Source organism: Mesocricetus auratus, unplaced genomic scaffold, assembly GCF_017639785.1.
Source record: "Mesocricetus auratus isolate SY011 unplaced genomic scaffold, BCM_Maur_2.0 Super-Scaffold_100013, whole genome shotgun sequence".
NCBI lineage: Eukaryota > Metazoa > Chordata > Mammalia > Rodentia > Cricetidae > Mesocricetus > Mesocricetus auratus.
This window is the reverse complement of record NW_024429196.1, coordinates 11,610,828-11,637,589: the sequence shown is the minus strand read 5'-3', so window position 1 is coordinate 11,637,589 and position 26,762 is coordinate 11,610,828. Positions and strand designations below refer to the sequence as shown.

The 26,762-nt window shown below is 37.6% G+C and overlaps 1 protein-coding gene across 2 annotated transcripts in view; it reads left to right on the top strand.

Moving 5' to 3' along the window:
• The window catches only part of Yme1l1 (YME1 like 1 ATPase), a 40,481-nt gene extending 21,366 nt beyond the window's left edge, over positions 1-19,115 (top strand). For both annotated transcript variants that reach the window (XM_040755387.1, XM_040755386.1), the window contains exons 8-19: positions 2,488-2,570; positions 4,506-4,596; positions 7,874-8,026; positions 8,725-8,857; positions 9,836-9,898; positions 12,613-12,725; positions 13,733-13,888; positions 14,144-14,295; positions 15,218-15,344; positions 15,430-15,503; positions 16,184-16,270; positions 18,057-19,115. In XM_040755387.1, coding sequence (XP_040611321.1) covers positions 2,488-2,570; positions 4,506-4,596; positions 7,874-8,026; positions 8,725-8,857; positions 9,836-9,898; positions 12,613-12,725; positions 13,733-13,888; positions 14,144-14,295; positions 15,218-15,344; positions 15,430-15,503; positions 16,184-16,270; positions 18,057-18,200 — 1,376 coding nt within the window. In that variant the 3' untranslated portion in view covers positions 18,201-19,115. The remainder of the gene's footprint in view (positions 1-2,487; positions 2,571-4,505; positions 4,597-7,873; positions 8,027-8,724; positions 8,858-9,835; positions 9,899-12,612; positions 12,726-13,732; positions 13,889-14,143; positions 14,296-15,217; positions 15,345-15,429; positions 15,504-16,183; positions 16,271-18,056) is intronic.
• The last annotated feature ends 7,647 nt before the right edge of the window (positions 19,116-26,762 follow it).

The window sequence follows — 26,762 nt, the reverse complement described above, 5'->3', positions numbered from 1 at the left end:
AACTTAGATATATGGAGTTACTACTTCGGGATTATCTGAGTTTGATCAACGACACTAGAGGAGTAACTAGTGAAGAATGCAAAGTCCCGGAATGACCAGTGAGGTTATAACATTGAATCCGGTTTCCACCATGAAAATTTAATGATTTCAAACCCAATTTTATAAATATCCAATATCTGTCTGCTTGATGGGACACACTTTTAATCCCAGCAAAAGGCCATTCTGTTCTATATAGCAATTTACAGGCCAGCCAGAGCTGCATAGTGAGACCCTGTTTCCAAAACCAAAGTCCACCAAACAAAAAAACAATACTAAAGTTTGTTTAGATTTATGGTACCAGATTGTTAAGACTCCATAATAGCAGGGATGGCTTAGTTGCTGCAGACAAACAGGAAGCTGACTGATCACATTTCAGTCTCACAGAAAGCAGAGAATGAACTGAAAGTGGAATAAGGCTTTTTGTTCTGAACTTTCCATAACTTCCATAAGCAGCATCACCAAGTGAGCACCAAGTATTCAAATACCTTTGCCTATTCAAAACCATCACAGCTGTTGGTCCCTAAAAGCCCTAGATAGTGTGGCCGAAAGAGCTCTATGCTCTAGGTTTAAGATGTACCCTAGATATAATGTCTTTTGGGATAGTTGGGCCTTGAACTTAAAGACTCACAGTCTTTGTCAACAAGTACATTAAGTTACTCTTCTCATTGCTTTAACAAAGCAGCTTAAGAAAGTGGTTATTTATTGCACATCACAAGTCCAGGGTACAGCTTGTCATGGCTGTAGGAGCTTGAGGTAGCTGGTCTCATTGCAGCATCAGTCAGGAATCAGAGAAATGAAATTCTGATGTTTAGTTCACTTCCTCTTTTCTTTTTACTCAAAGCAGGACTACACTTTGATTTAGGCAGTTCTTTTCCATCTTGATCCAATTTAGAAACTCCCTTGTAGACATGCCCAGAAGTTCCTCTCTTGGATCCTGTCAAATTGAAAGCGATAACAACACAGCATTGATGTCCCTGTTGGCTTTTCTTGTCTGAGTAATTCTAATTTTTTTGTTGCTGTGCTAAACCAGTCTGACCACAAACAACTTAGGGAGAAAGGGAATTATCTGACTTTCACTTCTGTGTCACAGTCCATCATTGAGGGAAGCTTTTTTACACAGATCAGAACACTGCCTAGAGATGGCATTACCTCCAGTGGGCTGAGCCCTTCTACATCAGTTGGCAAACAGTGCCTCACAGATGCTCCCATACACCAGTCTGATCAGAGCAATTCTTCACTGAGGTTCCCTCTTGCTAGTTGACTCTAGGTTGTGCCAAGTTGACAAGCCTAACTAGAACATCAGGGTTTAGGCAGTAGAAACTATTTACATGTAGAAAAAGCATGAGATACTGATGGTCGGGTGACCTGGCATGTCAGTAACCCACACTTGGGGTGTGATGGAAAGCTTATAAGGCCCGAATCATTCTTTGTCCTATTAAAAAACATCTAGTCTAGTTCTTTGTTTTATATTATTGCTAATCTACTTTGTATATGTTTTCCTACTGGGTGTTTAAAACCATATAGGTGGCCAAAAATTATCCTATTTTCCGTTTATTATGAAGGCTTCTTAGGGTTACTTTTAAGGACTTAGGGGAGCCCCTTGGCTTCTTTAGCTTTTCCCCCTCCCAGCTGTGCCATTTTTTAGAATGGGTCAGGCATTTGCTGAGCACATGGATTCTTTTTTTTTTTTTTCACATGTAAATCCCAGTTCCCTCTCCCTCCCCTCTCACACCCTCCCACCATTCCCCCCCAGTCTCCCACCCTATTCCAGCTTCCATCCACAAAGGGGATATCCAGAGTCTGTCATTTTGCTCAGGGCATGGTCCAGGCACTCCCCTAAGAGTCCAGGCTGAGAGAGCGTCCTCTTTGTGTTATGGACACATGAAGTCCGTTTGTATGCCAGGGATAAATACTGACCTACATGGATTCTTAATGGAGGCATCAGAGACCTTTTGTCTGTAGTGATCCTTGTATTTGCAAATTGTATACTGGTTGGAGTCCCGAGTCTTCCCCATCTCTGATGGAGAGGAGCAGTGAGTTACTGGAGTTGTAGGACTGTAGGACACTTTTTTTGTTGTCTCCTGGAACCTTGCTGACCATATATCACAGGCCAAATATTGACTATCTCTTTTACCCTTATTGTCTTTGGTTCCTAAGTATAACAAAGTATGACTAAGGTCAGTGAACACCAGTCTTGAAGAATGAAGAGCTGTTTCAAATTTTGTAACATTTAGATAGGGATTGATAAAAAATACATTTAAAAGTAAACCCTAACTTTTAACTCAGGAGGAAAACAATTGCTGACTATCCTTAAGGAACCATTTGTCCTTGAACATTGTGTGAAAATGAAGACTTTTTCTTTCAGATTAATCTGAGAAACTTAGGCTTCTAAGACATGCAATTTTCTAGAGTTTGATAAAAATACCCACATGTGTTCTTTCCTGTTAGTTCGCTTCCGGACAACCACAGGACTTGATTCTGCTGTAGATCCTGTCCAGATGAAAAATGTCACTTTTGAACATGTTAAGGGGGTAAGTTAAGATTTATTTGCTTTCTTTGTATTTTACCTAATTGATATTTTGCATTGGGCTTCCATCTGGTTAAACCAAATTGCCCCAAACTTTTCTTGCATTTTAAGGCTACGGGCCCTGTTTTGAGTTGCAGAAAGGGAGCAGTTGAGGAAGGTATTGGTATGATGATTATTTAAAACTTGAATCATTAGTGTCAGACCCTTCCTGTTGTGGTGACGGAGTTCTGCAGTTACATGCTTACCTTAAATTGAATTCCTGGGACTAACTAAAGAGATGTTCTAGGGGTTAAGAGTACTTTCTGTTCTTGACAGGACTGGGTTCAATTCCCAGCACCCAATTGAGTAGCTCACAGCTGCTTTAACTCTAGCTTCAGTGGATCTGACTCCTCTCCTGACCTCCATGAGCACCTGCTCTCTGTATGCACATACCCCATCCAGGCCATTAAACACACCATTAAAATCAAAGTCAATCTTTAAAAGACAGAATTCCTCTTGGGACTGTTTTGGTTGGGGTATTGTAAGTTTCTGTCTGCAGTGGGGTGAGGGAATGTCTGAGTATAAAATGAGAGACAGGCTGACAACTCAACAACATGTGTTAATTAAGAAGCTTCAGACAAAAATGTAAATTCACAGGAGCAAAGTACTTTGTAGAGTTTACCATGGTACGTTTGCTATTACACAGTTTTGCCGAGTCTTAAGACACTTTCTTATGTAAGAATTATTTCTTGCCCAGAATTTTAGAGTGTGTAAGGATGTATAGACTGCTTTAAAAAAAGAACTGTTGAGAACATCATTATCTCGATGCCTTTAACCCTACGTCACCCAATAGCTTTTCTGTTGCTCACCTGAAGATACTCTTGCCACAGAGATTGGGAACAGGATATTATGTATTTGAGAAGTAAACAGTGTTTCATGTCTCTTGCTTTATTCTTAGAATTTTAAATTGCCATTTTACCCATTAATTTAAGTAGATATATTTTAGTCTTTCATTGTGCAGCCAGATCTTTTTGAAGTTCAGTGTACTTGCTTTAGGAGTACACAAATGATAAATTTCAAGAATGAGCACATATTTTTTTCATTAGTTTGCAACCCACAAAGAGTGCTAGAAAGCCAGAGCCTCCCAGAAGAAGCTTCTTCTAGTTTCTCTCTGTCTCTCACTGAAAGGAGAGTCGTCCTGTCAGACACTTCCACTAGCTGTGCTCAATTTACTTGTTGGTGTTAGTAGCAGCAGTGTGCATAGCACATACTGCTTGGCATCTTTCTTCTTGCCCAATCTGATGTTCTTGGGTGGGATCTGGCCATGCTGTGTAGAGCAGTAGTTCATATATCCTGACTACACAGTTTGCATTACATGGCTATCATGATACACCCTTTAACTTTGACAGTTTTGGTTGTTCTAGTATGGGTCTCTAGTATTGTGAGGGTGTACCTCATGCATTTTGGTGAACATGTGTCCATTTTCCTGGGCCTGGGAATGAGTAGTGCTTTATTTTTAATTATTATCATTACAAATTTTTAGTTAAAAAAAAAACTAAGTGATATAGTCAGAGTAACTTTCAAAGTCATTTGAAAACTAAACAAACAAACAAAAACTTCTTTTTCTATTAATGATGTTTTCTGGAATAGTTTTGGGAAAATTTCTAGAAATATAACCATGACCTAAACAGTTTAGGTTTTCAGATTGCTCTTTGACCTTTAGCTGTGTTTTTCCTGATAACCTATTGAGTAAACGTGAAAACTTAAATGTTTTTTGTTGGCATAATAAGAATGCCATGTAATTGGAAATAAGGATTGAGAGAAAACCTTTATCTTGTTAAAAACATGTTTTACTGAAAGGCCAAATTCACTCTTATCTACATTAAATATATGATTGCCAAAGAGGAAACCTTGATAATCTAACCATTATTTGATTATTTGGTAAATTGAACCATTTAAGGTGGAGGAAGCCAAACAAGAATTACAGGAAGTGGTTGAATTCTTGAAAAATCCACAAAAATTTACTGTGCTTGGAGGTAAACTTCCCAAAGGTAAGATAATCTCCCTTTTATCATGATTTGGTGTAAAACATAAAGCAACATATTACAAATTTTATTTGATCATATTATGACTGATAAAATCAGTTCCTAATTTTTGTTTTTAAAAATATGTGCTTATTCTAGACATAAAGTTCTATAGCTACTTTTAGTAAAATATAATGCTGCTGTAAATACTTGGCTGTACATTTACTAAAAAGGATTTTTTTCACTTAAAATTTTAAGAAAGTTTATGTATATTTGTGTTTTGCCTGCATATATGTCTGCCTACCATGTGTTTGCCAGGTGCTGGTGGAGGCTAGAAGAGAGCCCCAGATCACCCAGGACTAGAATTACAGAGTTTGTGAGTTGCCATGTGAGTGCTGGGAATTGAACTCAGGTCCTCCAGAAGAGCATCCAGTGCACTTATATACTGAGCCATCTCTCTAACCTCACATAAAGATTCTTTTTTTCTACAGCTTTAAAGCTAGAGCTTTTACACGGACATACAATTGTTAACTTCTCTGCTTCATTTGTTCTAATAACGATCTTTGTAATGTCAACACTCCCATCAGGGTCAGGCACCATTTTAGGGTCATACTAAACACTGATGTTTTTGTTCTTCTTTGTTTTGTTCTTGTACTGGAGATCATAAACTCACGTTGTACATAGTAGGTAAGCACCACACCACTGAGCTACACTCCCAACACCTTAGAGTTTTCTTTTTTAATATGTGAATTCTTGAGGATTTCTGTTAAGTGAGAACTGTGGAAATTGTCCTCATGATCTTTACAATTATGAAGACTATGTGCTAATTATTTATAACATTTATACTTTTATGTAATTGTTTATATTAAAATACAAATTTTTAAGAAAATAGGAGTAGTTTGATGACTACTCTAACACAGCTTTGCCCTTCAGCCTAATTATTTACTTAGAATAAATTTCTTTCTTTTTTTTGTTTTTTGTTTTTTGTTTTTTGTTTCGAGACAGGGTTTCTCTGTATTGTTTTGGAGCCTGTCCTGGAACTCACTTGGTAGACTAGTCTCGAACTCACAGAGCTCTGCCTGCCTCTGCCTCCCAAGTGCTGGGATTAAAGGCGTGCGTCACCAGCGCTAAGGAATAGTTGGGTCCATATATCAGTGGTTATCCAGTATGCATAAGCACAAGATTTGATCCCCACCATGTTATAAACTGAGCCTGTAATTCTAACACTTGGGAGGTGAAAGCAGAAGGATCAGAAATTTGAGGTTAGCCTGAAAAACAAGTGACACTTCTTTAAAAAAAAAAAAGAAAAGAAAAAAGAAACCAATTTCTAGGAATGAATTTACTTCATTAAAGATTAATCTGTTGTTTGTTGTCTTCAAAGGACAGTTTCAGGCTTGTAGTTTTAGAGTTTTTCATCCACAATCCTGATCAATCATTGAGGTTTCAGGTGAGGCCTAGCATATAGTGCATGGTCGCACAAAGCTTCTCACCTCACAGTAGCGAGAAAGCAAGTGGTAGAGGGCAGAGTGGAGTGCATGACACAGCATCAAGACACAGTCTATCCTTTTAAGGCATGCCTCCAGTGACCCACCTCTTCCCACTGTCTCTGAGTTTTAACAGTCTGGCAGTTAGCACTGTAGCCTAGGGGCAGACCTTTACCATGCAGGTATTTGGTAGCTGTTCAAAATGATCCAAAGGTAACTACAGTTATTCACTTTTTACATTCCAATTCCAGCTCCCCCCCCCTCCCCTCCCACTCCCCCCCACTTCCCTCCACACCTATCATCTGCTCCTTGGAGAGGGTTAGACCTTCGCTAGGAAGTCTACTAATTCTGTTCCAGCATCTCATTGAGGCCAGACCAAGCCCCCACCCCATTTCTATGCCTAGACTAAGCAAGGTATCTGCCAGTGGCCTCATATATTATCCCAGCCACATCGTTGTCACCTTTATTCAGAGAGTCCAGTTCGGTCTTATGCAGGTTCTGAAGTTGTCAGACTGGAGTCAGTAATCTTGACTCCTTAGTTCATATTATCACTCCTCTCTCACTTTGACTGTACTCCAGGAGCTCATTCCAGTGGTTAGTTGTAGATTTCTGCATCTGCTTCCATCTGTGGCACTGCAGTTTTAAGGCTAGATTTTAGACTATTGAACATCTTTTCTGGAAACTTCTGGAAATGTTTCCTTAAACTTTTACCACTTGGGGGTACAGTGATGTAATATAGGGAATATTTAAAACTATAGTTACACTTAATTTCTAATACAGCATTATATTTATGAAAAAGTCTTGAGGTATACACTAAGATATGTCAAAGTAAACAACTAAACCATGGCAATACTTTAAGTTTTATGCTGTTTTTTAGCTTGTTTTTACCTTGTTTTAAATGTTAAAATGTAGCATCACTGCAGCTTTGTTGCTTTTCTAGTGTAATTACAAGAGTTGTAAACAAATCAGAGATTACTTTTTTTCAACTTATGACAGAAGCTTATTGGTATGAAAAGTTTTAAATATTTGGGAAACCGTAGAATAATAGCAGTTAACACCTATGTATTATCATCCTATACCTAACAGTATTTCTCATTTTGTCAAATATTTTTCTTGTGTTTGCCTATATGTGCATTTCATTTTTCCCTTGAATATAAGTTGTAGTCATAACCTACAAATAACGACATTGCCCTAATCCTATCTCACAGCCTAAATTAGCATTATTTCTTTAATGTCATTGGGGTTTTTTTTATTTTTTAATCTCATGCCAAATGTTTAGAAAATAATTTTTGGATTTTCATGGAAATACATTACCAAAATCTTCTATTATATTTAGCTGCATATCTTTTAATGTGAATTTTATGTTGTTATAAATGAGTCTGTAATCCTTTGTCTTAATATTCTTGTTTTACTTGTTGATGTGTACATTATATATATGCATTTATTTGTTTTTTGTTTGTTTGTTTGATCCAGAGTCTCACTTTGTACTTGGCTGACCTAAAACTCATTATGTAGTATATAGACTGGACTGGCCTTGAACTCATAGAGAGAGCCACCTGCTTCTGCTTCCTAAGTACTGGGATTAAAGGTGTTTGCCACCACTCCTGGCTGTAAATAATGTTTAAATGGCACAAGAAAATTAGTTCTAGAGAAAATCTTGAAGTGAAACATTAGCAGAAATGTCATTTCTTGGCCATTTTTGACAATATTGATCATTACTGTCATTTCTATTATAGGAATTAATACTCATCTGTGTTGAAGGTTCTTATCAAGGGATTTAAAAATAATGGATCATTCTTGTCGACCTGTTTTTCTTTTAGGAATTCTTTTAGTTGGGCCACCAGGAACAGGGAAGACACTTCTTGCCCGAGCCGTGGCAGGAGAAGCTGATGTTCCATTTTATTATGCATCTGGATCAGAATTCGATGAGATGTTTGTGGGTGTAGGAGCCAGCAGGATCAGAAATCTTTTTAGTAGGTTTTGATGTATTTTAGACAATGTTATATTTGTTAGAGAAATAGTAATGTTTTATTCATTTACCCTCTCCTTGATAATTTCTTGTATTGAATTTTGATATAGATATATTTTAACTTTAGGAAGCTTAATGATTGAGCCAAAATGAAGCTGTGCTCTTTATTTAAACAATTTTATTATTTTGTATGTTTATGGTGTGTGTATGTGTGAAATCTGTGCAATCATTTCTCTTACACCTTTTTGAGTTCTAGGAATTTGAACTCAAGTCCATTTTCTGTTGAGCTGTGTTGTAGGCCCTGTACTCTTTTTCTAGAATAGGCTAAATAAGGCCTGGTAGATATGCAGGAAGAATTTAGGGACTGTTGAAAGCTAATTCTTGAGGGTTTTTTTTTTTTTTTGGCTTTTCATTTTATCTATTGTTTCTGTAGCATTATAATTAAGAGTTTTTAGCCTCAATTCTGATTATACTAATTTGTACAGTTAGGAAGAATGGATAACCAGTTCTCATTTTCTATCATGTTCTTTAGTACAACTCCTTCAACGTTGCTGTTCTTGGTAGACTGTAACCTCTTTTTTTTCCTCTATATAATTTTTTTTGAACTGATAGTCTTACAAATATTAATATTTTTATGTTCAAAAGGTGTTAGTTTCTTTCAACTTATTTTGAATCTTTTTTATTTTGTTTTTGTTTTCTTAGGGGAAGCAAAAGCAAATGCTCCTTGTGTTATATTCATTGATGAGTTAGATTCTGTTGGTGGGAAGAGAATTGAATCTCCAATGCATCCTTATTCAAGGCAGACTATTAATCAACTTCTTGCTGAAATGGATGGGTAATTGAGTCTTTGTTAAATATGATGAAAAAAAGTATTCATTTTAAAGATAATTTAGAGTAACAGGTATCTTCCAGTATTTAATATTTGCAGACTTGGTTTTATGCAAGTTCTCATGAAGGACTTGGTAAAATTGTGTAAATATTAAATGTTACATGTTTAGCAGGGCATTGGTGGAGCACGCCTTTAATCCCAGCAGTCGGGAGGCAGAGGCAGGCCGATCTCTGTGAGTTCAAGGCCAGCCTGGTCTACAGAGCAAGTTCCAGGACAGCCTCCAAAACAATACAGAGAAACCCTGTCTCCAAAAAAGCAAAAAAACAAAAAACATGTGTAGGCAACAGAGTCACCTCATGTAAGAAGTCAAATTTTTCTCTCAGTGTTGTTTGTATTACTAATTGACTTAGCAGTTTTTCTCAAAATTGTAAATGTATACCTATTTTCATTTATTTCATTATATTTGTAAGAGGAAAACAGTGATTCAAGCTCAATCTGGTTTATTTAAAGGTAGAAAGATATGGAGTATAGATATAAATTCAATAGTGAATCATCTGTCTCTAGTATACATGAGTACCTGGATTAGATACCTAGCGCTGACTGATACTCTCCAAAAGTAAGCGATAACAGATAACAGGCTAGTTTCTATAGAGTTGATGACTGAGTGTTGTGATCAAGTTAAAGCTTATATCAGTGTTGACAATATAAAAAGGAAGAAATATTGTCTTAAATTAGTAAATAGAGGTCTAGGACCAAATAATTGAATTGGTAAAGTTAAAAATAATTTTTTGCAAAATTTAATTAGTCACCCAAGCCATTTTTATGTCAAGTTGTTTTCCTAAGTAACTGTAACAGATGGTTTGTGGATTGTATGACTGCTGGTTTGTTATCCATTAAAGTTAACCATGAACAGTTTTATATGTAAGTGTTGTTTCATGGAATCTGTGCTTCAGTTTTCAGTAAAATGGTATTTTTTTTTTCTAGTTTCAAACCCAACGAGGGAGTAATCATTATAGGTGCCACAAATTTCCCAGAAGCATTAGATAAGTAAGTATGAAAAGACTTCTATGAAACACTGTTACAAACTACAACATTGTTTTAAGAGAAGAAGCCTACCACAACCTGTCATCATGCACAGTTCCATTTGTAGGTGTTTGGAATAAGCAAATTTAGAGACAGATTAGTTGCCACAGGTTTGGGGAACGTGACGTAATAACCAGTGGACATAGAATTCCTAAAGAAAATAGTTCTAAAATTAAATCAAAGTGATGCTTGCACAACCTAGTATATTAAAACCCATGTGGATTATTTACTTTGAATTCAGAACTGTTATAATTACTTCTCAATAATATTGAAAACATAGGTCACATTTAAACAGAAAGCATTTTAAAAGTGAAATTTATAGCATTAAAAGTTTCTGTGTTGGGAATGGGGCTAGAGATGACTCAGTGGTGAGGAAAGCATACTATTCTGTAGTGGATCTGAGTTTGATTTTCATCACCCATACCCTCCAGCTCATAGCCACCTTTAACTCCAGTCCTAGGGGATCAAACACTTTCTGGTGGCCTCTATAGGCACCCGTACTAAGGATACATGCCTGTCCCCCTCCCACATTTAAAAATTAAAAATAACTTGAAATGTATAGAAGGTACCTTTTGTGTGATTAGTAGCTTGTAGCTTGTCTTTTTTCTGAAACAACAATCCAGCGTTGTAGATAGCAATTGAGAAGGGAGTGTGTGGTTGTTTTTTAATGATTGTTTTACTTTTCTGTTCTCCCTTCTCTTCCCTTCCTTCAAGTCCTCCCATGCAACCCTCTTCCCCATGCACACACATGTGCACACACACCATCAAACCAGACCTGTTTTACAAGTTCATCACCTTTTTTCCTTAATTTTTGTTATGTGTGCATGTCCGTGTGTCTGTATTCCTAAGAACAAATACATAACCTGTATGTATACATTTTGTAGGTGTGACCATTTGGTATGCTCTTCCTTAGGAAAGACTTTTGTTCCTGTCCTTAGCATTTTTTTACTTGTTCTTTGTCTAGGGTTGAGGCCTATCTTTTCCTCCTCCACTCTAGCGTAACATGGCATCACCCTTGCTGAGGTCATGTTTAGGTAACCAACCATGTTGGTGAGGCACCATGAGTGTAGCTACTGACATTTGTAGGAGATACACAGTCTCTTAAGTTCCCTGTTCCTTTGGCTCTTACAATCTTTCCACCCCGTCTTCCTAAATGATCCTTGAGTCTTAGGTGTAGGAGTTGTGTTCTACATGTATCAGTTGGTTCTGGACTCCACAACTCTGCATTTTGATTATGTGTAGTTGTCTGTAATGCTCTCTGTCAATTGCAAAGAGAAGCTTCCTTGATGAGAGGTGATGATTACATTTAATCTGTGAGTGTAAGGACAAATATTTACAATGTAGTTAGGGATTGTGCTGGTTTAGTAAAATAGTGGTTGTAGATTCTCCTCTAAGATCCTTTACTGACCCTGGGTAGTGGGCTAGGTTTCCAGTACCAGGCATGGTTTCCCTTTCATTGAGTGGGTTTTAAGTTCAATTAGATAGCTGTTAGTTACCACCAAAGTATGCTTGTCACTATTGAACTCTTAGGGTTATTGTGCCATGCTGATCATTATTGTGGATTATAGGTGTCCTAGTTGGGCAGGGCTGTTGGTTACTTCCCTCTTTTGGAAGCTCGCATGGGGTCTTCTGATACCATGAGGCTAGTTCTCATGGAGGAAGCATTTAGGTCTGTCCCAGCTCAGAGGTCTCTGGGTCCTGTGTCTGAAGTGCTTGTGTCTTCATCCTTAAACAATTTACTTTCCACCTCTGAGGCAGGCAGGGAGAATGCTATTGCAATAGCCTATGTTTTGGGAGTTTCTTTGGAGAAGCGTCAACCCAAAAGGGGCATGTTGGTTTTTTAAAAAATGTAAATATAATTTATATATTTTAATATGTAAAAATATGTGATTTTATGTATAAATTTGTATTTTTGATATATATGAAACAAAATATGTCAAAAATACATAATGAAATAATTTGTAATACTGACTTGCATGTATTAAAGATATTTTTATGTAGGCAGTTAAAACGTGCCAGGCATTTTGCTGCACACCTTTAATATCAGCATTTAGAAGGAAGAGACAGACAGATCTCTGTGAGTTGGAGACCAGCCTGGGCTACATAGTTCAAGAACTGTTGGCAATATAAAAATCCTATTTCAAAAAGACTTAACATATCTTTAGTCAAGAAAAATGTTCTGTAGTCGACTAACCATAGAAACCATGCATCCATCTCCACATCTTCAGATGTGAGTACATCTGGAGTAACCGCACACACCACTGGAGAAGGGATATGACTGCAATAGACAGGAAGATACTGTACAAGTGATCTGAAGTGGGGAATGGAAAAGGGAGGGGACTCAAATAAGGAGGGAGAAAAGATATTGTGCTACTTTACTTGCACAAATGTATCTAAATGAACGTTTGTTCTGTCTTCTGTTCATTATTATTTCACACCAGCTTATACTACATAGTCCAGGTTGGCCCGGGACTCCTTGGCTTCTTGAGTTCTGTGGTTATGGGTGGTCAGTGTCCTTGAACCTTCTGAGACTGTTGTCCATGCTTCTGAGGGAACTATCTGAACATTTATATTTAGAATTCTTTCTTATCTTTGGTTGTTGATGCTTCCCCATCACATGTTTAGTGTATGCTAGCATATTTAGTTTATTTATATGCATCTTTTAAATTTCCCCTTAGTGCCTTAATACGTCCTGGTCGTTTTGACATGCAAGTTACAGTTCCAAGGCCAGATGTGAAGGGTCGGACTGAAATTTTGAAATGGTATCTCAATAAAATAAAGTTTGACAAATGTGAGTCCAATTCTTTGATTTTTAACATTGTTATTTGTGGAAAATGGGAATATATCTAACCATTCTGTTGATGGTCCTTATTTGGTTAAATTTTTTTGTCCTCTCTATACCCATTTATATGTGCATTCTTCAGTTTGTGTATATCCCTAATAGTATTTTATTCTTGAATCCTGATTACAAAGGAAAATTTGTTTGTGGTTTATTACCTGTAATGAATATATATACATATACATATACATATACATATATACTATATATTTTAAATAGAATATAAAATACAAAAAAGGGGTCCTTTTAGTAAGCAAAATAGGGAACAAGGCACATGGGAATATGGAACCATTTGAAAACAAGTGACAGTAGGATAAGCTGCAGTATTTTCAAGAATGTGTCTTGAATCAATCTGTAAAACTAAGTTTGTTTCCTATCATAAAAGGAGACCAAAGTGTTTCAAGGTGATATTTAAGAGATGAGAATTTTGACTGTGAGCTTCCTTTTTCAATTTGTGGTCAAGCTGGACATTAGCATAGGGCATATTTAAGATACACTTATTTTTATCTTTGTATGTGTATGTGCAGTACCAGTGGAGGCCAGAACAGGAGCTGCCCTGTGGGTGCTGGGAACAGAACCTGGGTTGTCTGCAAGGGAGTTGGTGCCCTTTCTTACTTGCTGGGCCCAGTGTAGGTCATAATTGAAGTTTCTAATTTCATCTCTAGCAAGTCCACTTTTTGTTTTGTTTTCATAAAGTTGATAAAACTTAGACATTTTCTGGAAGTTTTGTTATTAACATAAGAATTTATTATTACTAACAATAATATTAATAACTAATAAATACTAATTAATATTGACATAATGGCATATATTGGCATATAAGTTTTATTAATTTCAATTTTGGTTTTAAGATAATGTATTTTAAGCTGTAATACAGAGTAATTGTGTTTTTTCTACCTTTGAAATGTGAGCTTCTGTTTAGTGATGGAGCTTTATTGTGTTGTTCTCTTTGTCTATAGCTGTTGATCCAGAAATCATAGCTCGAGGTACCGTTGGGTTCTCTGGAGCAGAGCTGGAGAATCTTGTGAACCAAGCTGCATTAAAGGCAGCTGTTGATGGAAAAGAAATGGTTACCATGAAGGAACTAGAGTTTTCTAAAGATAAAATTCTAATGGGTATGTCTTCCTTCTCATTCCATTATTCTGCAGTTCATCATTTTCTTTGTGCTGAGATTACTGCTGTGAGCCACCATACCTCCATGTTCAATAATGAGTGCTCATGCATTCTGGGTGTGTGCCTTCCTGTTATCACAATGAATCATGGACTAGCCTGACAGCTGTTATTCTCTTTCCTCTGGAGTGCTGGGATTATAGGCTACCATGCCCAGCAGTTAAGTATACCACCCTAATATAGTATGTTTTTTATCTTAGGACCAGAAAGAAGAAGTGTAGACATTGATAACAAAAACAAAACCATAACAGCCTATCATGAATCTGGACATGCTATTATTGCATATTACACAAAGGATGCAATGCCAATCAATAAAGCTACAATCATGCCACGGGGGCCAACACTTGGACATGTAAGTTTCCTATAAACATTTTTCCCCTCCCTGTACTGTGGTTTGAACTCAGACTCATACATATGAATCAAGCTGTCACCACTGAACTATGCACTACTTTATTTTAGTTTAGTTGGTATTTTAAAATTTTAGTTTAGTTGCTTTTTTTTCCTTTTGTTTTGTTTGCTTGCTTTGAGACAGGGTCTCACTTCTCACTCTGTAGCTCAGGTTGACCTGAAACTCTCCATGTACCTTGGACTGGCCTCAAACGTGTGGTAATTCTCCTGCCTCACCTTTACACGTCCTGGGATCACATGTTTGAGCCATCTCTTGCCTTACATACCTCATTTCCTTGTTTTAAGATTTACTTTCTAATATAGCTTTCTATAAACTTATGTAGGAGATTGCAACTTCCTAATGAATTTTATCCTTTCTGATTTCCTTAACAGTACTGAGATTAGATCCATTTGCTATAATTTTATATCAGAGTAGTTTCATAATATATTTCAGGTGTTACATATTTCAATGAAAATACAATTGAAGAGTGATTATAAATCGTAATTTTTAAATATCTAAATAAACTAGTAGATATAGAGACAATATTTCTTAGCACATGCTTCATTCTTGAATCTTTCTAATATATGACTGCATGAATATTTTTGTGTGGCTAGAAAAAAGTCCTATTGTAGCATTATGTAGCTGTTGTTCGTAAGATGCACCATATTTTTAGGAGAGTTCCCTTGTTTTTCATGTTGATTTCCTGCCACAGAGGTTTCAGGTCATTAGGTTACTTGGTAACCATACCTACCCAATCACTTGGCTTTTAGCATCATCCCATTGAATACTGTCTGGAAAAACTGAATAACTTTGGTTATGAATACAATTATTTCAGACGTGTGTCTGAGTGTCTTTATTATTATGTGGTTATTATTAAATTGTATAGGTCTCACTATTGCCTGAGAATGACAGATGGAATGAAACCAGAGCCCAGCTGCTTGCACAGATGGATGTCAGTATGGGAGGAAGAGTGGCAGAGGAGCTCATATTTGGAACCGATCATATTACAACAGGTTGGCTTTTGATAGTATATTTATTTCATGCTTACGTTTATTCATTTAAAGATTTCCCAAAGTTATGTTTGTTTTTTTAATCTAGGTGCTTCTAGTGATTTTGATAATGCAACACAAATTGCAAAGAGGATGGTTACCAGATTTGGAATGAGTGAAAAGGTAGTTGATTTTCCATGTCATCCTTTGATAGATTTATGTGTTGGTAACATTCTTCTTTGTTGTTTGATTCCTAATTCATTTGAGATTTATTCTCATCATTGCTCTGAGTAGTAATGCAGATTTTTTCTACTTAGACTTCATGAACTAATAAAGTTCTAAATTAAATTATTTAGCTCTTTCGTTTTTCTGAACTTGTAATTTTACATTTTCAATATCATTGTCAGCCGGGCGTTGGTGGCACCTTTAATCCCAGTACTTGGGAGGCAGAGGCAGGCGGATTTCTGTGAGTTCAAGGCCAACCTGATCTACAGAGCGAGTTCCAGGACAGCCTCCAAAACAATACAGAGAAACCCTGTCTCGAAAAGCCAAAAAAAAAAAAAAATATATATATATATATATATATATATATATATATATATATATATAATTTGTCATCCATGTGGATTTCTAGATTTGGGAGAGCTGCCAGGGATTTCTGAGAAGGCACTTAAAGAGCTTTAATTTTTTGTATCTTATTCACATTTGCTATTTTGATTTGTCCTTATGGTTTCCAATGAATGTTACATGGCACTCAACATTTTTATGTTGCAACCTAACCCCATTTATATATATGCTAGTACTTACTGTGCTAAATTTCTTTGTAGTAATTTGTTCAATTATTTTATTCCTTTTGATTTTAGCTTGGAGTTATGACGTACAGTGATTCAGGAACACTAAGTCCTGAAACTCAATCTGCCATTGAACAAGAAATAAGAATCCTTCTACGGGTAATATTTTTCTCAGCACGATTATTTTTTTAATACATAATGTGCCTAGATACTTTAGAAAAATGATAATAAGGGGTCTATAGTTCATTAGTAGAGAGAGCTTGAAATTTCTTATCAAATAAATGCCTTGAGTCCCCAGCACTGCAAACAAAAAGAGTGATGATAACTAGTGTTTCTAAATCTCACCCTATAAAATATAAGATGTGAAGAAACACTGCGTGTGCTCAAGAGATACTGGTGCAGATTTGGGAATGTGGTTCAGTTGGTAGTGATTGCCTAGCATGTAGAAAACACTGGATTCTGTCCTCAGCACCACAGAATGTAGGCATGGTGGTAACACATGCCTGTAATCTCAGCACTTGGAAGATAGAGGCAGGAGGATTAGAAGTTCAGGGACACCCTTGCTACATAGTATATTTGAAACCAGCCTCAAAAATAAAAGTTACATAGACTTAAAGGGTCATATATCAGGTAGGAAAGGAAAGAGAGCAGCTGAAACCATCTTCCACATTTCTGCCTCTGGTAACTATATTGTTCATGCCATTAACTGTAACACAAAAGTGAAAGGCTCAGAGGAGATATTGGGATTCAAGGTTCAAGCTGAAGATCAGAGAAGCAAAGCAGCCAGCCACTAGCTCCTACCTCTACCTCAGCTCAGACCAAAGGGGTGATCCTCAAACTGTCCCCAACTTCACTGCTCCTCAACGTGGCTAGAGACTAACTCTCAAAATACAGCCAGAGACCAAAATGCCCAAGACTGAATTTTTGCCCCTATCTTATATACATTTCTAGAGCTGGGATTAAAAGTGTGGGATCCCAAGTGCTGAGATCTCCTTGGTGTGAACTGTTTCTCTTTTACACTGATTCAATCTTGTGTAGCCCTAGGTGGCCTTGGACTCACAGAGATCCATCTGCCTCTGTCTTCTGAGTCCTGGGATTAAAGGTGCGTGCCACCACTGCCTGGCTTCTATAGCTAACTAGCGTGGCTGGTTTTGTACTTTGATCCTTCAAGCAATCTTTATTAAATCATAAATAATAATATACCACCACAATTAACTGAAGAAGTGGAGACCAAACTGGGATACAGGCTGTTGATTGGATAGATTGTTTTTGTTTAATAGGAAGTTATTGAATTTGGACATCATAATGAAGATCCTAAGTTAGAAATAGGTATGTTGGTCTGGAGCTTACTAGAAAGGTTGCTTACATATTCTCAGATACTGAAGTTATCCATCTCTCAATGTAGTTCTTGGAATGAAAGAAAAGATACGACTGAGGGGCAGTGTCTAATTAATGAGGAATGTAATCAGTATTACTTAGATGGCTTGTCAAGGTAGAGTTGGTATCCAATATTTAAATGGTTTGACTTTCAGAGGAGTAGTACTTTTTGCAAAAAATAGGTTACTAATATCTGGAAATGGTGATGGGAACAAAGAAGTATCTGTAACAAGAGTAAGAATTTCAGGAAAGCAATCTTCCATGGTAACAGCCAGGCTTGAATTAACTGCTGGAGGGTAAAGAAAGAAATGTCTAGTTACAGCAGAGAAAATTAACACTCTGGAAAGACAGAGCCGCTCTTGAAATGTTTTCCAAAGTCTTCTATTATGATACATTCTATGTGCTGTTTATATTCTTATGTACAAACAATTATATTTTAGAACAAAGCTTTTAAATGCTTTTTTATTTTAACGTAAATCAATATATTTTAGAACCACATTGGTTTTATTTTCTCCTTACGTATTGTCATTGCATCTCTACATTTTCTTCTGATTTTCTTTTCTTTCAGGAGTCATATGAACGAGCAAAACATATCTTGAAAACTCATGCAAAAGAGCATAAGAATCTAGCAGAAGCATTGTTGACCTATGAGACTTTGGATGCCAAAGAGATTCAAATTGTTCTTGAGGGGAAGAAATTGGAAGTGAGATGATAACTCTCTTGATATTGCTGGTTTTATTAAATATAAGTAGCCCTGTAGTCTCTTTTTGCAACACTCATCAACCCCCATTCTTGACCTGGTATATAATTCAAGGATGTGAAACACTTTGTTAATCTTCTGTCACATTATCTGATTTTGGTTATTCTCATGATGGCACCCATCGGAGATTAGTAACTCATAGCAAGCACATGGAAACAATAAAGAGCTGTCAGGATTAACAGATTGTTTGAAAAATGTCAATCAATCATGTTGAAAGTAAGCAATCTTTTTTGTGGTTGATTACTTGAAGTGAGTAAAAATTGTGCCTTTATCTACTGGTAAGTTTTTGTTTTTGTTTTTTGGTTTTTTTTTTGCAAGCTAAAATAACTGAATGCGATCATTTTCTGATCTTAATGTTCCTCTTTGTTTAAAAAAAAAACAATGACATGGGTAAATCAATTTCTCCATGTATCAGTGGAAGTCATTAAGATGTACTTAATTATGTTCTTGATTGACCATGTAAAATGGCCTTTAAAGGAAGCTATTTGAATTGTAAACATAAAGATATAATGAGAGTTTAAATAATTATAATGCTTTAAAAATGTAGCAGGCATGCCCATTTTCTTTCAGATTCTTGGTTTCAGAACAATAGTATTTTATGAAGTAAATAAGTAACAAAGTATATTCTGAATAATTACATAATTATATTTAATCTCAAAATCAAAGTGAAACCAAAATCTTAATTCCTTTCAAAGTGGTCTTTCTACATATGCCTTCTCAGAATTGGAAGGCTTGTGCATCTGCACATATTATAGGATTTATTGGTAATTTCATATTTAGATCAGTAGAACATAGAGTGCTTTGTATTGGTCTTATAGCCAAATTACATTCTTGAAGGAAATATTAAAATTATATTCAGTTTTCTCATTGAGGATGTATATGGTCTTCATTGAAGTGGGGAAGAGGGAAGCAAGCACAGAACATGGTTTTAGGACCCAGTAATGGGCTTGCATACCACCATAAAATGCAGTAATGGACAGACCCCCACATCTACTCTTCTGTGGTGACAGTGAGGTAGTGGCTGACTAATGGCTGTTGGTTCAGAATAACATATTCAGAGTGCTGAGTAAAACCCTGCCTGCTAAGAATCTTGTATTCAACAAACTGACCTTCAGAAATAAAGCAGTCTCAGAGACAAAAGCCATGAGAAGACATCACCTCCTGACTTGTTGACAGAAATGCAAATGGAAAGAAACTTGCTAGTAGAGTATACCTGAAAATAAGAAAGTGTACTTAAATTTAGAGTGCTCTGATGATTGTATTTTAGTGCAGATGCTAATAGGAAAATATCTGCAATAATTTTCAAGAGATTATGACAATAAATTACAGATGGGATGTTAAGGGTAGAAGGTAAGTTTTTTCTATTGAAGTTGTCATGTTAGTTTCCATCTTGGCTTCCCTTAGTAATGTACTGTGATTGGGACTTGTAAGCTAAAGAAACTCTTTCCTTGCCAGTTTGTAATTCTTCATGTCTTTATCAGAAAGTATTCTTCTAAATATACAGCAAACAAAATTAAAAGACTAAATAGCAAGTGACAGATGAAAGAATCAAAGCATCATCAAGTCAGGTGCATAAAACATCCAACAGAAAGTGACCTGAAGGCCCTTTAGGGCAACAAACTTGAGTTCCCTGTGGAGTCTCTGGGGAGAGTAAAGTGGTCCCTCAGGTGAGGCTTCCAATTAAAAGAACAAATAGCTGAGACATGCCAAATGGCATGCAAGAATATCCTGCAGAAGTGGACTGGCAACGTTGGGGCAGTGGCTGGAGTTTCCAGTTGGGAGTGCTCTGTATCAACCTCTTGTGGGTCAACTTCCTGTGACTGAACTTCGGAATTTTCTTTCTCACTGCCAGCACTTCAGTACTGTGGAATAGTAATGACTGTTGGGGATTGTTTATCTTCAATCTGATTTCAAGGACACTGTTTTTACTCGTGGGCTGGTTTACCCTCCCTGTCACAGTGGTGGGAAGCTATCCCCATTTGTCAACAACGGGCATTGAAGGATACTCTAGAAAGACAAACATATTTGGGTCTGATATGGGGACAGTGGGAAGCGTTCTCACTTCTAGAGTCAACTCACTGAACTCTGACATCACACGGCAATTTAACAATACAGTGTGCATTATATTTTGCTCTTAAATTGAGCCTGTGTTGGTATAGGATAGTTCTCCCTCAGGTTAGTTTGTAGCACATATGTTATTGACTTTATGTATTTCAATCCAAATTAATGAAATGTTACAGTAAAAGCTGTTTTATTTTTGGAGCCTTGTCTTTTATCTAGTTAATTTGGCTGTTACACGGCCAGTTGTAAGACCTTTTTGTACCTTTAGCCTAAAGTTGTGTGCCTTTAACTCAGAACATTCCAGCATTTAATTTGCACATTTGTTTTATCATAACATTTCCCCTTCAAGGACTTGGGATCTGTGTTTAGGAGGACATGGGGCGATGATCAGTCAGTCTTGGCTGCTTGGGAACTGAACAGGGATAAAAAATGAGCTGGGTGAGTCTCTCTGGGGCTCATGCTAAGAGTAGGTGAAATGCATGACATTACTTTGGGTGATCTAACAGCCCTTGGTAGGAGTTGGTTATGGCTGCTACCCCTTTGCTAGCATTATTTGATGTTTTAGGACCTGGACTCTGGAAAGTGCCAATCATAAAAGAACAAGAAGCAAAGACAAATAAAACAAAAACAAACAATAAAAACATTAAGAATAAGTATGGGGCATTGGTGGGTGGTGGACGCCTTTAGTCCCAGCACTTGGGAGGGAGAGGCAAGTTGATCTCTGTGATCTTGAGGCCAGCCTAGTTTACTGAGTGAGTTCTAGGATGGTCCGCAAAGCAATACAGGGAAACCCTGTCTCCAAAAGCCAAAAAAAAAAAAAAAAAAAAGGGTGGGGAGGAAGGTAGCATATGATACTTCAGTACAATTTGGTGAATTCTTAAACAGACCTGGTAAGTTATTTAAGGAGGTAGGTTTTATTAAGATGTACTTACTGCATCCCACTTTCCATATATTGTAATTTAAGAAAAGTGGCCCTTTGTGACAAGGTTCAAGCAGATGGGGGTTTATTAGGGAAAGGGATCATGCAAAGGGGAAAGGGAAGTTGGGGAGACTAGCCTCCAGGGACAGGAGCAGCCGGAGAGAGGAAAGGGGCAGAGAGGGGAGGGAGAGGAAGAGGAGGGTGGGTGGTAGACAGGGTCCTTTTAAAGGGAACATAATTATTTTTCACAGGTGGCTGCAGCTAGGGCATATCCTGTCAGAACCCCGAGGACAGGCCAGTACAGATGTCTGAATACTAGCATCATAGTCTCCAGCTTCTCCTGTGGTCCACTGCCCCTTCTTTCCTCTCAAATCCCTGGCCTCTATTTTCTGTTATTGTAATACATACACAATCTTGCTGAACCCTCCTTACTGTTGCTTGTATTTATTTCAGGGCTCACCACCTGGTATTGGATAACCAATTAAAGGGTTCCTCTTTTGGAACAAACTACTCTTGACTGTCAGCGTCCATATGTTGCCTATAGTTCTTTGTCTCAGGGTGGAGCCATGCAAAAAAGTTTCCCTCCCACAGTGGCCTGTCTTGGTAGTGTTCTTGTCAGGTCTTGGAACCCCTTACATATTGGGATTCCAAGAACTGAGGGAAGGCAGATTTTTGAATCGTGTTGAGTGTGTGGAGACCCATTTACTTGTAGGTAGCAGGAGCTGAGAGGAAGGTAGAAATTTGGCTGACTGCTTAGTGTCCAGGATCCCTTACCTGTCAGTGCCAGGAACTAAGCAAGGCAGAGGTTAAGGGCAACTATGTAGGGTGTGAGCACCTCACCTTGCCTGTTGTGTTAGTAACTGGGAAAGGGCAGAATGGTGTATAGTGTTAGTGTGTAACTCTGAGTTTGTGTATGAATGTAACCTAGTGTGTGATTTTTATGTGAGCATGTGTGTTTGAGTTACTGTGTATAGATTTTTGTGTATGATTTTGAAATGACATGTAAACATGAGTGTGTCCATTCGAGTGTGTAAGTTGTGTGACTACAGGCATGGATGAAGAGTACTTAGTGTACTGTGTGTATTGTACATATTGGTTGTAAGGCTGTGATTGTGAAATTTTAGGAGTGATTTGAATGCACATGTGTGTTGGTTGTGCACAAGGGTGCAGTAATGTATGACAAGTGAGGGTGTATATGTGCATGAGTTGGGTAGTGATTTGAGTGCACATGTGTGTTGGTTGTGCACAAGGGTGCAGTAATGTGTGACAAGTGAGGGTGTATATGTGCAGGAGTTGGGTAGATAAGTGCAAGAGTGGAATTGTGAGTATACAAAGTAAGAATGTTGTAGATGTGAGCATGTTTGAGGATGCACATGTGTACATGAGCAATTGTGAGTGAAAGTCTGGCAATGAAATACAATGCATATTGAAGGTGGAGAGTTGGGAAAGAATCAGGCAGTGGGCATATGAGATGGTTATGGGAATGAATATGATCAAATGCATTTTATGGAAACAAAAATATAATGAATTCCATTTCACAAAAATAATGTGCTACTACGAGGGTAGAACTCTAAGCATGGATATATGTATTTTTAGAAGGAAGTTTTCTGAGCATTAGCTTTTATGGTAAGGGAAGTATCAGGAATACTACTTTGTTATTTATATAAAGTATACACTACTTAGCATAGCAAATGGTAAGTAATGTGAACATTGATGTTTTAAAATAATGAACACTCACTGCCATATTTTAAATATTTGATGTAAAATTCTCACTTTCTTGGTTTTAATTTTTTAGTTTATCTCAGAAGATATTTTCAACCTGTCCAGGAATGTGTATGTCAGATCATGTGTTCCCAAATTACACATTGGTGTTATAATTATCCAGTGTAAAATGCTAATGTGTTTTCATTATATTGTTTCTTGGAAGAAAAACAGTATGTGGTAGAGGGCTTAAGCGATCAAAATGAACAAGACTTTTAAGGCAATACAATTGAGTTTTTCAGAGCATGTGAACTAATGCCAAGGTTCACACTGATACCTCTAAGGCAACGTTCAGCAGCCCTCAAGCACATGGATCATAACATTGCACAGAACTGAGGGGAATCCCTGCCATCAGAAGTTGCCTGGAGGATGGGTGCCAATGCACTGAGCTGAAAACGGAACCAGAGCACTTGTTAATTGGATACCTGCAACACTTGAGGGGTTGGGTAGGGTGGAGTAAAGTGGATTCCTGCAGCACTGTTTGTAGGGGTGGTAAACTTCAGGAGCTCTGAACTCCAGCAATAAATGAGGTAGAGTTGGAAAAGGAGACTGAGATTTGGGGGTTCTAGATCTTGGGCATCTGCGTGTTTGAAGAATTTGAAAATGGGGTATCATAGAAAGCATTCTTTGCAGTATGTCATAAGACTGAGCTACTGTCAAAGCTGACAAACTTGACAAGTCCCTTAGCCATGTGCTTTGTCAAAGGACTCTCATTTTGCTTGTTGATTGAGAAGCTGATAGTGCTGCTGGAGGGAAAGTGGGTGTTCATGGTGGACAGGGAGTCGGGGGAAGAAGAAGAGGAAGAGAAGGAACAGATTAGCTGTTTTGGGAGGGAGGAAAGAAAGGATAAGCAAGGATATCATGAGCCTGAGCCTGGCAGTATTTGGGACCCAGAAGTCACTGAATATAGCATTATAACTGAGAAAAGATGAGCTGGGACAAGAAAATGGTTCATTAAAAAGACAAAAATACATTGCTTTCCAAAACAAATCTTGGAATTATTGCGGATTTTGTGAGCAAATAGAATAAAACTAGGGATAACATAAAGAAGTCAGGGCAAAAGAGACTAGAAAGCTTGCATTAGTTGATATCTTGCATGGAGTGTGCATTAGTTTTTCTTTGAAGTTCGTACTTACACATCTCTGAAACCATGAGAACAGACTGTTAGTTCCATTGTTGAATTCTCATACAGACCTGCAGGGACCATACTGGATTTGGAAAATACTAGAAATTAGGAGGCTGTTCTTGCTGGGCAGTGATGGCTCACACTTTTAATACTGGCACTTGTGAGGCAGAGGCAGGTGGATCTCTGAGTTCAAGGCCAGCCTGGTCTACAGTGAGTTTGAGGACAGCCAGGACTGTTAACACAGAAACCCTGTCTTAAAAAAAAAAAAATGGTTTTCCGTTTAGAGATTTTCTTGAGGAGCAGACCTTTGGCATTCTTAGCTCCCCTCCCTTTTCAACAGTCATATACAAGGGCTGCTTTGCCATGACAGCAAGGCAGCCTTGAGCAAACAGTCATCCAGCACTCTGATAATAACATTTAAAAATTGTTACTTTGAACTATGTGTGTGAAGGAGTGTAGGTGCCTACAGTCCAGGAGAAGGCGTTGGATTTTCTGGAGAGGTTTGGGAGTCACCTGTGGTGGGCGCTGAAAACCAAGCTAGGTATTTGCAAAAGCAGTACACAGGCCTAAAACTGAGCCATGCCTCCAGCTTCGTTTTCTTTTTGAAGCAATGCAGGTCTGCTCTGCAGACATTTGACAGGCTGGACTGTGCACATGCGCATTGATCCTCATTGGCTTATTTGGCTTCAGACGCCCGCACACGTGCACAGCTGGCATTCTGAACACCGTCCACCAGCATGGCTTGACAGAAACCGTCCTATCAACTGTCTCTTCAGTTGGTAGACAGTAAACCAGGAACTGATTTGAGAGGACGCTGGGAAGACTTGACTAGTCTAAGACAAATGATAATATTTGGATCAGGAGGGGTGGGCTTATAATTTGATACGACATGGAGATACTGGCGTGGGTAACGGTTGACTTGCTATAACCGTGCCTGAGATGGGAGGAAAGTACAGCCGAGAGGGAGGGAGGTGGCCTGGATGTTGCCAATGCTACTCTAGGCTCTGTAGCAAACAAAACGAGAGTCTTGAAAAAATGCCCTTGGGTTTCTGCGATATCAAGTCACACAACTTGTGCTTTGGTACTCAGAATCCTGCGTATTTAGACGTGCCATACTTTCCTGACAATGATCTGCACATGGCAGTCTGTGCAGGAGACTTATCTTTTGTGCGGCAGTACACTCTGGGGAAGTACGAAGTCAATCACAGAGACGAGGAGAATAGGTAAGAGGGTCTTTAGACCTGACCGAGGGCCCATGTGGGACTGACTCCTTTACTGAATCCCAAAACAACAACAGGGTAAGGAGAGCCCAGCTCTGTTCCTTGGCACCACAGGCACACCTGGGAGAGGACCCAGGACCAAGCCAACACAAGGGAAGAAATCTAGTTACTTTCCCTTCCATTGGAGCCCTACATAGAGAGTCAACAGATTATTTAAAAGTGTTAACTAACAAAACTAAATCACATTTTATCTTAGTGTACACATTAAGAATACAATGTTAAATACATTGAGAAAAGTGAAAGACAAAAAGGAATATTCTTCATAATGTAATGCTTTCTAACCTAAAAATTCTTCAGATAAAATCCAATAACCATCATAACGATATATTACATAGAATATATGTAATGTGTATATATCCTTATGTATATTTATTTATACACACACACACAAACACACTCACATACATATTTAACTGATGTGTGTTGTAAGGACCTGAACTAGGAAGGTGGCAGAGAGTACCTGTTCCTCCTGCTGCATTGAAAAATTGTATACAGTTCTACCTGTTGGTTCCAGTATGGGAAGAAAAATAACATAGCCCTTTGTTTTTATCAACCTGCCGTAAAATATCAAACTATTAGAAGAACACATTGGAAGGAACATTTCACCTTTAAAAGAGGCACATATAGACAAATATTAGCACAGTCATAGCTTGTTATGCTAAGTGGCAACTTAGTTTGATTACATCCACATAAACATTGATTGTGGACTTTTATGAGCAAGCTATATGTAAAAATCTAATGTATTGTTTTCAAGCATTTGAGTTTCAACTGAATTTTCCCATTTTATTACTTAAATGTTTAATTTGAACACTTGAGGGTTTCTGACCATCTTTTTATTTATTTCTAGTGTATTTGCAGTGATGCAGAATATAGTCTACATTTATGTTGGCATTGAGTCTTTGACTTCTGTGTGGTTGGTTGGTAATGGTGCAGCATGTACTTAGGTTATTTCTACAAATAATCCTTTGAAGAGTAGGGCCGTTCATACACAGATGATAATTTCATTTTCTCTTAATTTTGTGTTTATATATGTATTTATTTTCTGTCAATACTTAGTCTCTTCTGAAGAGAATATTTTTTTTTTTTGGTGTTTACGAGATAGGGTTTCTCTGTATTGTTTTGGAGGCTGTTGGTCCAGCCCAGCCTCGAACTCACAGAGACCCGCCTGCCTCTCTGCCTCCCGAGTGCTGGGATTAAAGGCGTGCGCCACCACCGCCCGGCCTGAAGAGAATCTTTTTATGTGTACTTATAGATTCTTAAATAATATAAATATTATTGAGAATACTTTTATTATATAGACTTACACATGCAAATAATTGTAGATTGATTGTGCTGGATAGTTTTATGTCAAGCTAGCTAAAGTCATC